This window comes from Rhinatrema bivittatum, chromosome 6 (assembly GCF_901001135.1).
Source record: "Rhinatrema bivittatum chromosome 6, aRhiBiv1.1, whole genome shotgun sequence".
In the NCBI taxonomy this organism is placed as follows: Eukaryota; Metazoa; Chordata; class Amphibia; order Gymnophiona; family Rhinatrematidae; genus Rhinatrema; species Rhinatrema bivittatum.
Window position 1 is genome coordinate 282,627,315 of NC_042620.1, and position 17,219 is coordinate 282,644,533.

Below are 17,219 nucleotides of genomic sequence, written 5' to 3' on the forward strand. Positions count from 1 at the left end.
AGGCAACTGGGCCTCTGCAGAGAGTCCTGATTACCTCTGCAATGGGCTGCAGGCCTGTAGCCATCTTTTGTTTATTTCTGGCTTTTTCCTAGGACAGGCACCAGGCAGATTACAAAGACAGAGGTGGCTTGCAGTACAGATGTTGGAGGTGGGGGAGGGGCGACACAAAGAACATATAAACCGGGAATTGCATAATGCAAAACTCTATAGGTTGCAATACACGCTGTAGACTGATTTCATAGTACAGGGAAGATTCCTAGTGATAAGATGGGTGGAAATGCAAAATTCAGCCAGCGTTTGGTTCTTTTTCGAAGGGAAGGTGCAGGTTTCCTTGCTTAAATCCAATTGCTTGTTCCAATAGCTGGGTGTGAAGGTACTGAATGCAGGAAGCCTCCTGCTAGCTAACCTTGTTCTAGCTAGTGGAGGGGCAGTTAAGGGCCAGAAATTGAATCTAATCATGGGCAGAATGAACCAGCACTAAAGCCTGTGGGTTCACCTTGATTTGATGACTGGAACAAGAAAAATAAACCTGGGAACTGTCCTTGTCCTTTCTCTTCCCTGTGGATCCAATATTCTGTAAGCTGGTGAACAGACAAGTTATTTGGCTAAAGTTAGCTGGATAACTTGTCCCGGACATTCAGTGGGATAAACCTAACCGGCCATCTTTTGATTACCGGTAAGTGCCAATGGGCCCGATTCCCAGCCCCCTGCCCCGCTCATTATTTAAAAAAAAAAAAAAAAAAAAAAAAGTTCCCTGTCGGCTGAGCCCCCGACGTAAGCTTCTCTCTCATGTGCTGGCCTGCCCGGTATAAGGAACAGCGACCTGGGCTTGCAGTGTGCTGTGATCCTGGCAGCAGCAGCAGCAGATAGCAGTCCTGCAGAGGGAAATTGGCTGTGTTAGCCCTGCAGCTGCCTCAGTACTATCTGACTTAAATCACAACCAGACACTGATTTACCTGCTTAGAATTTAGCGGGCTATGTGCCCCAGTATTCAAAAGCTGCTGTTTATAGTTGGATAACTTGTGAGTTTTACAGCTTAATGACTTTGAATGATGATCTTTGCTATTATTTTGCAGGTGTTATTACTATTTTGTAAATGGTTTTTCTTTTCAATACTTTAATCACTTAGAAGGTAATTTTTTTTTTTAACATTGTGACTAACTTACCCAGCAATTCCATACATAAATTATGCAGTTTTCAAAGGGGACTTTTTGAAAATGATCCCACCCTCCCTCCCCCCAGAAGTTCCTGCACAAGTTATAGCTGCACTTCGGTGTGCACACACGCTTTCTTAAAAAGGTACATGCGATCTTTTCAAGATCAAAAAGTCTTGGACATGTGGGGGCCATATTGGTGGTGATGGGGGAGTGGATAATTGAGCTGCTCAGGGATTTACTTTTATGTATCACGAAATGAATGTTTTTTCTTTGTAATGCTTGTATTGTCACCTGTGATAAGTTATATTTTCTTGCCACTATGAGTTGTTCAGTTTGAAAAAAATTTATAAATAAAGCTTAAAAAACAAAAAAAATCGAAAAGTCTGCACATAAAAGCTAATCTCAGCCAGGCCGCGCCCCTGGACACTGTGGGTAAGTAGCATGTCACACACACTTTTACCCATGTTTTATGTGTGGACATGGGCTCTGTAAATTGCACGATTTTGGCAACACATGCAGGCTTGTCATGCCAAGTTCCTTGTACTGTGAGATGAGTGCAAAATTGTGGAAGCAGCAGGTGAATTTGTATAGTGGGACTGTTTTTAGCCAAGGTTCACCAATCTTATCCCATTGGAAAATGTGCCCAAAATTCTCAGCTCCTATGGACATGCCCTGAGGGTGTAGCCGTGCATTTCCTAGCCGGATCACGCTGTCTGGTTAGAAATGGCCACAAATGAATTGCGCTCTGCCTTTTTCTAGATCCACAGTGCCCTGCTGATGTCGATCTCCAGACCAGTGACTGGGATATCAAGACTGTCACCAGCTCTCTGAAATTCTACCTCAGGTATTCTTTGCAGGCTATTCAGATCTTCACATCGCCACCACCAGGCATGGTGCAGTGAGTGAGCGGAGGTTAATCCGAGCCTAACTGGTGGTCTGGTGAATGAAATGTTATTGCCAGTCATATATGGTTTGCATGTATTTGGCTGTGTGCATTTAATAGCATTTGACTGCTTTTCTAGTATTTACATTTTACATTTGTATCTGGTGCATGGAGATCATGTCTTTATGATGCCTAGATATATTTCTTGGGTTGTAGCACCTAATATGGAACCCTATATGCATCACCTTGCACTTATCCACATTAAATTTCATCTGCCATTTGGATGTCCAATTTTCCAGTCTTACAAAGTCCTCCTGCAGTGTATCACAATCTGCTTGTGATTTAACTACTCTAAATAATTTTGTATCATCTGCAAATCTGATTACCTCACTCGTATTTCTTTCCAGATCATTTATAAATATATTGAAAAGCATAGATCGAAGTACAGATCCTTGAGGCACTCCACTGTTTACCCTTTTCCACTGAGAAAATTGTCCATTTAATCCTACTCTGTTTCCTGTCTTTTTTAACCAGTTTGTAATCCACGAAAGGAAATCGCCACCTATTCCATGATTTTTTACGTTTCCTAGAAGCCTCTCATGAGGAACTTTGTCAGATGCCTTCTGAAAATCCAAATACACTACATCCACCAGTTCAGTTACATCTACATATTAATTAACCCCTTCAAGAAAAAGTGAAGCAGGTTTGTGAGGCAAGACTTGCCTTGGGTAAAGCCATGCTGACTGTGTTCCATTAAACCATGTCTTTCTATATGTTCTGTTATTTTGATCTTTAGAACACTTTCCACTATTTTTCCTGGCATTGAAGTCAGGCTAACTGGTCTGTAATTTCCTGGATCACCCGTGGAGCCCTTTTTAAATATTGGGGTTACAATTGCTATCCTCCAGTCTTCAGGTACAATGGATGATTTTAATGATAGGTTACAAATTTTACCTAATGGATCTGAAATTTTATTTTTGAGTTCCTTCAGAACCCTGGGGTGTATACCATCTGGTCCAGGTGATTTACTACTCTTCAGTTTGTCAATCAGGCCTACCACATTTTCTAGGTTCACCATGATTTGATTCAGTTCATCTGAATCATTACCCATGAAAACCTTCTCTGGAACAGGTATCTCCCCAACATCCTCTTCAGTAAACACCATAGAAAATAAATTGTTTAATTTTTCCGTGATGGCCTTATCTTCTCTACGTGCCCCTTTAATCTCTCGATCATCTAACGGTCCAACTGATTCCCTTGCAGGTTTTCTGCTTCGGATATATTTTTAAAAGTTTTTACTGTGAGTTTTTGCCTCTACAGCCAACTTCTTTTCAAATTCTCTCTTAGCCTATCTTATCAATGTCTTACATTTAACTTGCCAGCGCTTATGCTGTATCCTATTTTCCTCTGGATCCTTCGTCCAGTTTTTGAATGAAGATCTTTTGGATAAAATAGCTTCTTTCACCTCACCTTTTAACCATGCCGGTAATCGTTTTGCCTTCCTTCCACCTTTCTTAATGTGTAGAATACATCTGGACTGTGCTTCTAGAATGGTATTTTTTAACAATGTCCATGCTTCTTAGACACTTTTTAACTTTGTAGCTGCTCCTTTCAGTTTTTTTTCTATTTTTCTCATTTTCTCAAAGTTTTCCTTTTGAAAGTTTAGAGCTAGAGCCGTATATTTACTTACTGTCCCCCTTCCTGTCATTAATTCAAATTTGATCATATTATGATGGCTTGTGATGGTCACTACAAGTACTTGATCATGCCTTTTGGCTTGTGCAGTGCCCCTGCGGTGTTCCAGAACTTTGTCAACAATATATTCAGGGATTTATTGTATACTTGTATTATTGTACACCTAGATGGCATTCTGCTCTTCTCACATGGTCTCCAGTCGCTCCACGCTCATGTTAAAATGGTGCTCCTCGCGCTCTATACACCAAGGTAGAGAAGTGCACCTTCGAACAAGTTAGAGCTTCCATTCCTGGAATACATTATATCTGCAAAAGGTTTGCAAATGGACCCCTCCAAGCTATCTGGTATTATGGAGTGGCCAATGGGCCTCAAGGCAATCTAGTGCTTTCTAAGATTCACCAACTATAAATATTTTATTCATCATTATTCTACTTTCGTTGCTTCAGTTACTACTTTCACTAAAAAGAGTGCTAAGACCAAGGACTGGCCATCCAAAGCCACCCAAGCCTTTGCCTTCTTGAAAACTGCCTTCCTTTCGCCATCTGTACTGCAAAGACCGGATTCCAAACAGCCCTTGGTGTTGGAGATTACCAGTGCCTCTGTGAGTGTAGGAGCCGTGCTTTTGCAGTCCTCCCACAATGGCAAATTAGTGATAGAAAGGAATTACGGCACTGGTGATTGAGAGCTGCTTGGCATCAAATTAGCCACAGAAGAATGGCATCATCTATTGGAGGTGATGACATTCCTTTACCATTTTCTCCAACCATAAGAACCTACTATACCTTCAAACTGCCAGGTCCTTGTTCTTTGCTAGACTTGACTTCTGTCTAACTTACTGGCCAGCTGAGAAGAACATTAAAACTGACACACTCTCTCGATCTTTTGATCCCACTGACATCTTCAACCTGTGATATCTCATTCCCTCGACTGAGATTGCCATGGTCATTCCAGCTGTATGGGCCTACGATTCTAAATTGGCTGGACATCAAGGGATACGAAAAATCTTGGACCTCATCTCCTGCAATTACTGGTGGCCCAGCTTGACCAAGGACTATGTATCCTCTTGCATAAATTGTGTGCAAAATAAAACCTCTCATCAGACTGGTGGGACTACTCCAACCTCTACCAGTGCCCCAGAAACCCTGGATGCATCTGTCTCTGGATTTTATAAACAATCTGCCTCCCTCCTCTGGACAAACTGAGGTTCATATTCAGACATGGTCCAGCTAGCAAAGTTAGCCAGATAAACTTATCCGGCTAACTTTGGAAGCATATTCAATAGTACAGTCGCACTGCTGAATATAGCTGGCTATCTTAAAGTTTTTATCACTTCCGCTAACACGCCATATTCCCATGATAAATATAGCACTTTGATGACTCTGGGCCTAAGCTACCTAAATTCTAGCCAGCTATCTTATTAGCCAGATAAACTTTAGCCAGATAAGTGTCCAGATATTAATTTAGCTGGCTAACTTCTGAGTTAGCAGGCTAAATGCTTTTGAATATGGACCTCTTTGTCATCTGGGTGGATGATGACCGATTTTTTTCAAGATGGCCCATTTTGTCCCACTTGCTACTTTACCCACAGCCTTAAATCTCTCCAACCACTACCTCCACCATATATTCTAGTTACATGGACTTCCTGATCATATAGTCAGTGATAGAGGAGTGCAGTTCACATCAGTTTTGGCGTGTCCTGTCGCTACCAAACTAAAGGTCAAATGGAGAGGATTAACCAGGTCCTTAAGACTTTCCTTAGGGACTGGGTGCAGTTGTTCCTTGGCCTGAATTCTGCTGTAGTAATCGAGTTAGTGAATCTTCAGGATCCTATTCATTCTACATCATGTACAGGAGACATCTTAAAATACCTATGCCCCTCCAATTCACGGAGACTCCTACGGCAGACCATCTGCTGGAGATTTGGGAAAATACCCAGAGTTTCCTCAGAAAAGCAGCATATTGTTGCAAAACGTGCATGGTTAGGAAGCGAAGACCAGCACCACAATTTGCCCTGGAGATAAGCTGTGGCTGAGTTCAGAAACATTCGACTCGGGGTGCTCTCCGTTACATTTGCTCCTAGATTTATCAGACCGTACCAGGTTATACAACAACTTAACCCGATGACCTATAAAATCATCCCTCCATATTGCTAATGCTTCCCTACTTAAACCTCTGATCTCCTACCCATGTTTTGTTTGCCTCTGACACGGAATATGAGATCAATGAAATTAAATCCAAGATGGTGAGAAACAAACTTTATTACCTAATTGACTGGAAAGTATGGACCCAAGGATGAGATCATGGAAACCAGTGGAAAACCTCCATGTCCCCTTGTTAGTCAAGAAACTTCACCACCTTTTTTCCCCATAAGCCTAAAAGAGGCTCTGGAGGAGGGGGGCTGAGTCCAGCAAAGTTCCCGGTGTCCTGATCTGCTGCTGCTGGCTGCTCTGACTAAGGCCCCCACCCCTATTTGCAGCTTTATAGGCCCAGTGCCCAGAATTTCCTGTGGCTCGCCCTGATAACATCATCACTGCTCTGATATAATAGGAAGGTCAGGTTTCTGAGCTGATGCCTGAGCATCAGGTCTGCAATCTCGAGTTCTTGCACGTTGCTGTTGCTGTTCCTGTTCTTCACTTTTCCCGAGACCCAGCCAGATTCCTGATTCTTCCTTCGCCTGATGCCTGCTCTGCTAGCCTTTCATCGCTACATGAACTCTGCCTGCTTGGATCTTTGGCCTGCCTCTTGATCTTGAATGAACTCGGCCTGCCTTGATCCTGCCTGTCTGATCACGTTTCTGCTTCTCGATTCTGTTTCCGGCGCCTTGACCTCGACCCTCAAGCCCTTGCCACTGCACTTAGCCAGATAACTTATTCGACTAGCTCTGAATATCTGAGTTAGCTGGATAACTTATCTGGTTAGTACATAGGGCTGTCCTAAAGTTAGCTGGATAAACTTATCTGGATAATTCTTTGATGGCTGGATATATTCAGCAGCACAGTTGTGCCACTAAATTTATATTGGCTAAATTAGACAGATAACGTTTATCTGGCTAAGTAGCCGAGCCACATAGTGGCTAATATGGATCTCTCTGTATATATAACTTCTTAGACTGTTTCTGCACTATTTATACTTAGACTGTACTTCACTACTCTTGACAGCATCTTTCCACTGTTTACATTTGGACTGTACTCCACTATCTATTGAGTTACTTGGCAATGTTATTTAACCACTGTACACTACTATTCCAAATGTTTCTTTATATTTAATGTGCATCCTACACTAGAATTACTGTATTGTACTGTTCAGCCTTTCTATTTATAACACGCTTGAAACTCCCTTGCATGTAATAAATAAACCATGATGATGATGATGAAAAGGTTAAAACCAGTCCAAACACTAAAAGAAATGCAAGGTAAAACTATACAGGTGGCTACAAATCCTCTGGGATAATAACATTGATCCCTGAGAGATTTTGCTGTTCCCATTTCACCAACCCTGAGAGTGCCCCAGTGATGTGTTGCTTGTTTGCATGTCGCTGTTGAGGGGGGAAGTGTAATGTGAGATCTGTCGGGCCTAGATGGATCTCACATGCTCAGCAGGAATATGTTTGCCAGCTGCTTCCATGCTTTTACCAGTCCTGGTGCTGTATCCCCCTTCCATGCATGGACCAGTTAGGAAAACAGGATGTGGTAACACTGGGAATAGATGGAGCCAGCCTGCAGCCGTGTGCAGAAAATGGGCTGCAATGCTGTTTTTCAAGTTGTGTGTGTGTATTACTCCTTTCTGGTGGTTATTTGAAGCCTTAGTCTCAGTTCTGAGAGAGTTTTTCATAGGCACAAAGTGGAAGGTTACGCTGTTAAAGCAGATGCAGAACTGAGGTGGCTGTGTGGATAAACGTGTGGTAAGCATGTGCAGTGGGGGGAGAATGAGGAGGGAAGGAAGCTGTCTTTGGAGGGGGGGGAGGCTGTGTGTACCCCAGAGGATGATTCTTATTATTGTGCTCACTGTGACGAGGGAGTAATTCTGCATCTCCGTGCCCTCCAGGAATCTGTCGGAGCCTGTGATGACTTACAGACTTCATAGAGAGCTCGTCTCCGCTGCCAGTGAGTCTGTCTTTATCTAAGAAACAAAATCGTATTTCTCTTATATAGTGTTGACTAGGGTGTGGGACCTCCTTTGTGCTGTTCTTCCAGCACGAGAGCAGTCTCCTGAAGGACTGAGACTCTTGGGTATCCTAGGGGAGGGCAGGGCCTGAGCGCACCATCAGCTGAGATCATGAAACCTAACCAGGGGTCTTTGCCATTCATTTCAGAATCAGAAAATCTGGACTATCGACTGGGGGCCATCTATTCTTTGGTTTATAAACTACCTGATAAGAATCGTGAGATGCTGGAATTGATCATCCGACACCTGGTCAGGTAATCTGCACATCCCGTCTATTCTATCCTTCGGACACAGTCCTGGCTGATTTTTCTCACCCAGAAAATGTGAATAGCACTCTTCATTTTCTATTTTTCTTACAACCAAAATAGCCATCAGTTAATGGCTCCTTTGCTTAGTACAGAAAGTCAAGCAGGAGCCAGATTTTGTACTGTTATTCTGGACATTTAACTCTGCCAGAACAAGGCTCCCAAGCATCTGCAAAGAACTGAAGCACAGATTGTGTTCAGTGATACTGGGACATAGTCTTCATTTACGTGAAGTGTGTCAGACCTAATATCTATTTAGTGTCACTGGCTGTCACTGTCTTTCCCTCTGTCTTGCTGCATCTTTCTCTTACTCTGGATTACTCGTGTTTCTCTTTCTTCACCTTCCTTCTAGACTCTGACCTATCTATCAGGCCCGATACAGAAAGAAGCGCGGGGGAGCCGGCGAGCGCCTGCTCTCCCAACACACACACAGGCCAGTATTCTGGGCGCGCGATTCAGCATCGGCCCGCATGCAAAGGAGGGCCCGCGGTAAAAGGAGGCGCTAGGGACACTAGCGCGTCCTTAGCGCCTTCTTTTTGACAGAAGCGGTGGCTGTCAGCGGGTTTGACAGCCGACGCTCAATTTTACTGGCATCTGTTCTCGAACTTGCTGACAGCCATGGGTTTGGAAAACGGACGCCGGCAAAATTGAGCGTCCGTCTTCCAACCGTGGGCAGATTTTTTATTTTTATTTTTTTTAATTAAAAATTTTTTTTTTAAAATTTTTGGGGCCTCCGATTTAATATCGCTATGATATTAAGTCGGAGGATGTACAGAAAAGCAGTTTTTTCTGCTTTTCTTTACATATTCCCGGTGCTGGCCGAAATTAAAATGTGTGGCTTCACTGCACATTTTGCTTTCTGTATCGCATGGGAATGACTAATAGGCCCATCAACATGCATTTGCATGTTGCGGGCGCTATTAGTTTTGGGGGTGGGGGTGGTTGGCCGCGTGTTTTCAACATGCTATTACCCCTTACTGTATAAGGGGTAAAAATAGTGCGTCAAACGCGCGGCCAAACACGGGCTAACTAAATTTTGCTGTTCCCATTTGTATCAGCCCTTATGCTGTTTTGCTGTTCCCACTGTATCAGCCCTTATGTCTCATAATATCTCTCATCAGTGGTTAAAAAAAAACCAAAAAAAAACCCCTTCTTCTATAAGAACCATTTGTTGAAACGCTTAAAACCTCTACTATATTCTAAAGAGTTCCGCACCGTGTTACAGGCTCTGATCCTCACCGGACTAGATTATTGCAATGCTGTGTATACTTAGGGTTCCCAGACTCCACCTTACGTCCCCTGCAACAGATTCAAAATACTGCTGCTCGCATTTTTACAGGTACAAAACTTAAAGATTATATTTCCCCAGTCCTCTGCTCTCTACATTGGTTTTCTATTCCATTAACGGATACATACAAAATTCTTTCTATTATTCACAAGCTCATACACAAGCAATCTGTCATTTGGCTATGATGATGTTGACCCAGAACATGAATGTTCACACAGTATGTGAATGTTGACCATGAATATTAACACTAATTTTGTAAACCATTGTGATCTTCTTTTGGAATGACGGTATATAGAACGCCTAAATAAATAAATAAATACATAAATACATACTTCTCTCCGCATGTTCCAACCCACCAGACATCTACGTTCCGTGAATAAGTGTCTGTTCGAAGTCCCCTCTATTAGAGTGGCCAGGCTTGATCTCACTAGAAAACGCACCTTTTCAGTTCTGACCCTTCTCTCTGGAACTCTATTCCGAACTTCCTCAGGCAACTAACAGACACCAAGGAATTCAAGAAAAACCTAAAAACCCATTTATTCTCCAAGGACAAGCAGGATGGTAGTCCTCACACATGGGTGACATCATCCAAAGAAGCCCGGCACAGCATGCCGCTAACCATACGTCCATGCAGGGTCCCTCTTCAGTCTCTTCTTTTCTGTGAACCTATCGGCTCGCGGTAGCAGAGCTTGCGCTTCTTTTGAGCAGTTTTGCTTTTTTTGAAGTGTGTTCTCTCCACTTGTCGTGTAGGGTCCCTCGCTCCTTTTCCAGGTCCTGTTTTCAGTGATCTGGTAAGTACTTTGTGTTTTGCAGTCTATCGCTGACTGCTTCCTTCCTCGATGCCCCCTGACCATTGACCGTGTGTCATAAGAACATAAGAAAATGCCATACTGGGTCAGACCAAGGGTCCATCAAGCCCAGCATCCTGTTTCCAACAGTGGCCAATCCAGGCCATAAGAACCTGGCAAGTACCCAAAAACTAAGTCTATTCCATGTAACCATTGCTAATGGCAGTGGCTATTCTCTAAGTGAACTTAATAGCAGGTATTAGACTTCTCCAAGAACTTATCCAATCCTTTTTTAAACACATACTTTTTTCCATGGGATTGACTGGCTTTTGCCAGTGCCCCCAGACCATGTCCACCACAGACCCCATAAGGTCTGTGTCCTTTGTCTGGGGGCATCCCATGATGTCTGCAGTTATGATCTTTGTGCCCAGTTGACCCTCAAGGGTTGTCAGGCCCATCTTGATAAAATGGAAAAACTTTTCGGGTCCAAGTGGTCGGATCCGTCCTCCACTCGGGAGGTCTCCGAGGCTGAGGGACGGTCCCCGAGGCTCGAGGGAGTCGAGACCGGGAAAGAGATCCCGGTCTCGACTCCATCAGGATCACACCCTCCTCCGTTACACGGCCCCGATCTCTGGGCAGGGGACCGAACGCAGTCTTTGTCATCTTGATCTTGGTCGGGTTCCTCGCCGTTGCCATCAGTTTCAGGCAAGGACTGCAGGGACCATCAAGAAAGGTTGAAGAAACACTGCCATCGATCATCTTTCTCATCTAAGCCAGACCGTGGGCAGTCATTGATGTCTGTGCCTCCCATGAAGAGGTTCAGGGCAGAGGAAGCAATTCCCTCCGATGCCTCCAGGTGGCCTCCACCGACTCTGGTGGAGGGCTTGGTGCTCCAGGGACGACCCAATTCTGCCTGCTGCTCCTCAAGCTGTTTTGTCCTCGGCTGCCTTTGAGGAGGAGTTAGAGAGGCATGTACGGTTGGTGGTCAGCCGGACCCTTTAGAGCTTTGAGCCTCCGGTTCCACCGGGACCGCCACCACCTCAAGAGCCTTCTCCACTGGTGCTTGCACCATTACTGGAATGGCTCAATGTGCTGCTTGGTGTCCTACTGACGCAGCTGGCTCCGGGGCCCCAAGCCCCTTCGCTGCCAAAGGGACCCTATTGTCACTGCCACCGGCCCTACCGGCGAGAGATTCCTCTGAGGAGGAAGGGCCATTGGGTTCGATGGCAGCCCGGGGATGCATGGTGCTATGTCACCTCCCAGGACCCTTGGGATCAGTTCCACCGGTGCCTTCGATGCCTCTGATCCTGCCGACGCTGTTGGATCCATTGGCGCTCCTACGACCGCGAGGCCCATCGAAGCCTCTGGCTCCTCTCTTGGTGCCCTCGAGACCCACGTCTCACCCACTGTTGAGTCTTCGACCACCTGCCTCCCCGGAGGGTCGCAGTGAAGGGGAGGGCCCCTTATGACCCCTGGGAAGGGGAGGCATCTATATTCTTTTTTTTTTTTTTTTTTTTTTATTTATGAATTTTCACACTACATTACAAGAATTACTGAAATATCTTGTTGGCAATTACAGAGCATGTACATCAATAATTAAGCCAATAAAATTGTATTTAACAAAAGAAATAATTTGATGCATATGATCTTCTAACCACAGGAAATTAGAGAATCTTTCATAGTTTAAAAAAAGAGCAAATTTTCTAAATTGTAATTTTCCATTTTAGTAAGATACAATAGGATCCCCTTCTAAACTAATTAACCGGAGCTAAATTTCCAAGGAGATTTCTCAGTTGTTCCGGATCCAGAAAAGAATAATCTTTCCCCCCTTATTTGATTACACATCTACAGGAGTATTTTAGCAGGAAAAACTCCCCCTTATCAACTACTTCTATTTTTAAGGTCAGGAATTTTTTCCTACGTATCTGAGTATTTTTCTCCAAGTCTGGGGAGATCCAAACTTTCTGCCCATAAAATAATTTCATTCTATTACAAAAGAATAACTTCAAAATGTTGTCTTTATCAGTTATGAAGGCAAATTGAATTAAGAGAGTACTTCTATTTTTAATCTCCAGTTCATCTTGAGACTTTTGCAGCGAATCTGATATATTAATTTCTATATCTGACTGATGTTCTTTCTGCTTCTCTCCCTTCTCACTTTCAGTAACTATTATTTTTTCTTCTTGACCTTTCCTCTTTAATCCTAAATAGAAAGCCCTAATAATTACTGGATATCCCTGTTCAGGTATATTAAGAATTTTTGTAGCATAAGATTTAAACAATTTAATTGGACCAATATAGTCAGAAATAGGAAAATTGGTTATCCTTAAATTTAATGCTCTAACATTATTCTCCAATCTTTCAATCTTTCTTTGAAGTACCATTTCATTTTTTCTGATGTTCTTGAATATTTTCTATAACCTTAACACGATTATCTATATTGTTAATCTTCTTCTGCTGAACTTCTATCTTAGCTACATTATCTTTTAAAGAGGTATTAAGGCATCTATATTCTACTCTGAAGAATCTGAGACCTCTCCACTGGAGGAGCAATGAAAATCTCCTCCGTAGGATCTCTCCTTTGCGGGTTTTGTAAAGGCCATGGGAGAATCGATGCCTTTCCAACTTTTAACGGAACAGGATACCAGGCACAAGATGCTTGAGATTCTGCAATTCATGGATGCCCCGAAAGAGGTGGTGGCGGTACCAGTCCATGACATCTTTAAGGAGCTGGTAACCTGCCTTTGGGAACACACCATCTCGGTACCACCGGTTAACCGGAAGATGGACGCAGTGTACTTAGTCCAGCCGTCCACCGGGTTCGAGCGCAGTCAGCTCCCCTACCAATCGATGGTGGTAGTCAGCCCTGAAGAAGGCAAAAAGGATCCACACCCATGCCTTGGCTCCCCCAGGGTGAGAGCATAGAGCCCTTGATGCTCAAGGACACTGGAATTTTTTCAGGGCGCTATGTTGTGTGTCCGGATCACTTGCTATCAATTATACATGGGGAAATACTCCAGGAACCTGTGGAAACAGGCTCTAGAATTTAGTGAGTGCCTACTGCAGCAATTCCAGAGGATTTTCAGGCTATCGTCCAGCAGGGCTTGAAGTGTGATAACCATAAGGTTCGCTCTGTTTATGACGTCTTTGAGACAGCCATGAGGACCGCTGCAGTGGGCATAAGAGCCTGGTGAATGGCATGGCTGCGAGCCTCAGACTTGTGCCCTGAGGTCCAAGACCATCTGGCGGACTTACCGTGTATGGGGAAAATCTGTTAGGAGACAGAATTAAGGAGGCGGTGGCACAACTGAAGGGACAATCAAGAGACTCTTCAGCAGTTATCAGCCAGTACCTCTGCCACCCAAGAAGCCCCCCCAGCAGTACCCTAAGAGGCCCTTTTATAGGCCTCGAAAATACTACCCACCAACACCCAGGTCCAGGGTTCAGCGGCCTACTCCCAGGGCGGGGCCAAGACAACCTCAACCACCCCGGGCAACCACAGTTCTGCTGCTGAATGCTGCCACGGGGTTTTGACTGGTGGCCAGGGAGCATGAGCCAGCCTTCTACACAAGGCATCATCCCCCCCCGTTGGGAGGGTCAACTCCAGCTGTTTGCAGATCAGTGGACCTCGATCACATCAGACCTGGATTACCCATGTGCGAGGACTACCATTCTGCTGGTCCTTGGAGAAAGCAAGGATTACCAGTTGCCTACCTGTAATAGGTGTTCTCCAAGGACAGCAGGATGTTAGTCCTCACAAAACCTGCCCGCCACCCTGCAGAGTTGGGTTTTTTCCTCTCGGTTTCTTATTTTATTTTTCGTGAACTCTACGTTATAAGACTGAAGAGAGACCCCGCGTGGACATGTGGTTAGCAGCATCCTGGGCATGCTCAGTGTACCTGTCAAAGTTTATAGAAACTTTGGTAAAAGTTTTCCATGCCTGGCTCCATCAGATGAGGTCACCCATGTGTAAAGACTATCATCCTGCTGTCCTTGGAGAACACCTGTTACAGGAAAGTAACTCTGCTTTTTCCATTGCCTATAATTCAACTACAGCAAATTGAGTTCCTACTAGCTTTTTTCTCAAGGCATGCTTCTCCTTATTTTTCTATTTTTGACATTTTGAACTTATTCTATGGTTTGTTTTTTATTTTTTTTATATGTGATTTTGTATTTTTATTATGAATGTATCTTTGTAAACCACTTTGATCTAACTCTATTGTATGAGCGGTATATAACGCTTTTAAATAAATAAATCTCCTTCCCCCCATCCTGTCTCCCCCACCTCCCTTTTCCACTGTCTTCTTTTAATGCCTTTCTCTTCCCCTTCCCTTTTTTTTTTTCCTCTCACCCCTTCTCTCATGTCTCTTTTATTCCCTCAGAGTATGTGAGTACAGTAAGGAGAATCTGATGTCACCATCCAACATGGGGGTAATATTTGGCCCCACACTTCTGAGGGCGCAGGAGGACACTGTTGCAGCCATGATGAATATCAAGTTCCAAAACATTGTGGTAGAGATCCTTATTGAACACTGTCACAAGGTATGAAACCTGTTCCATGCTGCGGAGCTTGTAGATCCACTCTGAAACATGCACCGGTCACAATCTCACAATAAATATAGTCCAGAGTGGGAGTCACTACCGTAGCACTTCCAGAGAGGTGAGGTGATGACATTAGAGTGAGCACAGTCATATGAGTGTGCTCTGGAAGGCTGCTTGGCCAAGTAAGGCTTAGATCTCTGGATGGACGGAAGCCAGTGGGCACATCCTGCAGCGCTCTGTAGCAGTGACCCGGCTTTGGAGGCGCAATTGTGAAAATTCTTATTGGTGGAAATGGTTGGAAGTCTGGTAAAATGTCCAGCATTTTTTTTTTTAATAATGAACAGTGAGGAGAATACCTGAAAAGTATGAATAATGCACAAAATGACAGGACATTTTAGAACAAGGGGTCTTGTTTTGAGGGTGGAGAGGGATACACTAAGGCAGCAGTTTCCAAACTATGGGTCATGACCCTAAATGAGGTCATAAAATCTGTGAATTGGGTCATAAGAAACAGGATTGCTCTTTCTACATGGACCTCTGCTTCTGCCTCCCTTTGGCCCTCCAGCCTATAGTTGGCAGTAGCATTCAGTGCACACTCATAGGCCACAAACCCTTCTATTGTTGAAATGGCAAGCTCCATGAAAGGGCCATGGTCTGCAAGCTTGCATTGGCTTATAAGCTCCATGCTGACTGCTGCTGTCGCCACCACTTCCCCTGCTTAGGATGAAGGAAGGGAGGCAGAATAGAGATATGCAGGGGGAGAGGAGGGGAGATCTACTATTTTGTTATGGTCAGCATCAAGGGTTTTGTGCATTTTCAAGTGTTAAAATGGGGTCATATTGGATAAAAGTCTGTGATATGCTGGACTAAGGAGTAACAGAAGGAGACATGTTATAAATTTGTTGTTCCTGTTCGTACCCCAGATCAGTCCAGGCAAGTGGGTTTTGCACCCCTACCAGCAGATGGAGGCAGAGAATAAAAACTTTTCAGGCATTGCTACATAACTGGCCCTCAGTATTTCTCTGCCTCCAACAGATGGTAGAGGTGCAAACCTGCAGTCTGAGTTAGGAAAAAAAAAGAAAAAGAAAGTTTAGATTAGTTTAGAGAGAAAAAAAGAAGGTTTCAGGAGATGCTCCCTGAGGTGTTAGGTAGCTTCGAGGACCATCCCTCAGACTGAGATGGGTGAGTGGGGGGTGTTGGCAAACCCTGAGCAGCTTTAGCCCGCAAAATCCAGAGGTCTGAAAGCCAGGAGTCCTGGTTCCCTATGTCCTCCTGAAGGCTTCTTCCCTGAGGTTTTCTGTAGCAGGGAAGTACTTTAATTATTTTGCTTGGGGTTTGTTCTTTCATGGCCGCTATGTCTTTAAAAAAAAAAAACCCCCAAAACAAGTGAGGAGTGAGCGGCTGGCCGTCGGGCTGTGCAGGAGCATAGCGGGCCTTTGAGGGGGAAGAGACTGAGTTTTCATGCTGGCCGGAGAGTCAGGGCAGTGTTTTTAGCTCTGGCAGAGCGTCGGGGCTGTGTACTCAGCTGTGAATTCGCGCCACGATCGGGACGACATTTTAGTGCGGCAGGCAGTCTCAGCCACATGAGAGCGTAATGGCACCAGCGGTGGTTTCCACTAGTGGGAAACTGTGTCAGGCCAGTGGCGCCAGTCATTTGGCTTGATTCAGCCATACTTGATTCAGCCATCAACAAGCTTACCCTAAATCCACCCAATCCTAACCGCTGTTTTTCTATGATTCACCTAAATCCCAACCTAGCCTATATCCTTTTACCTGATCCTTATCAACCACCCCAGAACCCTCCCCACTCCCCCCTTCCCCCTACCCCCACACCCCCACCCCTGCAACCATCCCTGTGTATCAAGTGCACATGCCCCGTTTTACTGTAAATAAGTTTCATATGCTAAGAGTATCAAGTGCACATGCCGTGTAACATTGTATATTAGTTCATTTGCATATCTAATCCTAATCGAATGCAAATAGTTGTATCGCTGCTTGTTAACTATCCTCTCTTATACTTGTGTATTCACCCAGTTATCCCCTCCCCTGTTCATTGTAATTTCCTTTCCTTCTCAATTTTTTGTAAACCGACATGATGTGTCCTACGAATGCCGGTATAAAAAAGTTTTTAAAATAAATAAAATACTATACAGGGAATGTGCTGGGGGTGGGGAAGGATCCCCTGAGGGCGTTGAAGGTGTTAGGAGAGCCACTTGTTCCCAAGGCCCTGTCAGGGAAACCCTGGAGGGTGTTTGCAGCCTGGTGGGCAGGATGAAGGCTGCAGGAAGAGACAAGCAAACTCTCGGGAGCCTAGGGATTCCCCCCCATCCCCCCCCCCCTGCATTCGCCTGCAAGCCAGATCAGGTTGGATGATCAGGGGGAGGATGGTTCAGGCTG

General features: G+C 44.5%; 1 protein-coding gene across 2 annotated transcripts in view; it reads left to right on the forward strand.

The window, feature by feature from the left end:
• The window catches only part of OPHN1 (oligophrenin 1), a 235,543-nt gene that overhangs the window by 193,920 nt on the left and 24,404 nt on the right, over positions 1-17,219 (forward strand). For both annotated transcript variants that reach the window (XR_003857530.1, XM_029607285.1), the window contains 4 exons: positions 1,917-2,001; positions 7,780-7,838; positions 8,048-8,153; positions 14,663-14,822. Coding sequence is in view for 1 of the 2 variants with exons in the window: in XM_029607285.1 (XP_029463145.1) it covers positions 1,917-2,001; positions 7,780-7,838; positions 8,048-8,153; positions 14,663-14,822 (410 nt within the window). In the remaining variant the exon portion in view is untranslated. The remainder of the gene's footprint in view (positions 1-1,916; positions 2,002-7,779; positions 7,839-8,047; positions 8,154-14,662; positions 14,823-17,219) is intronic.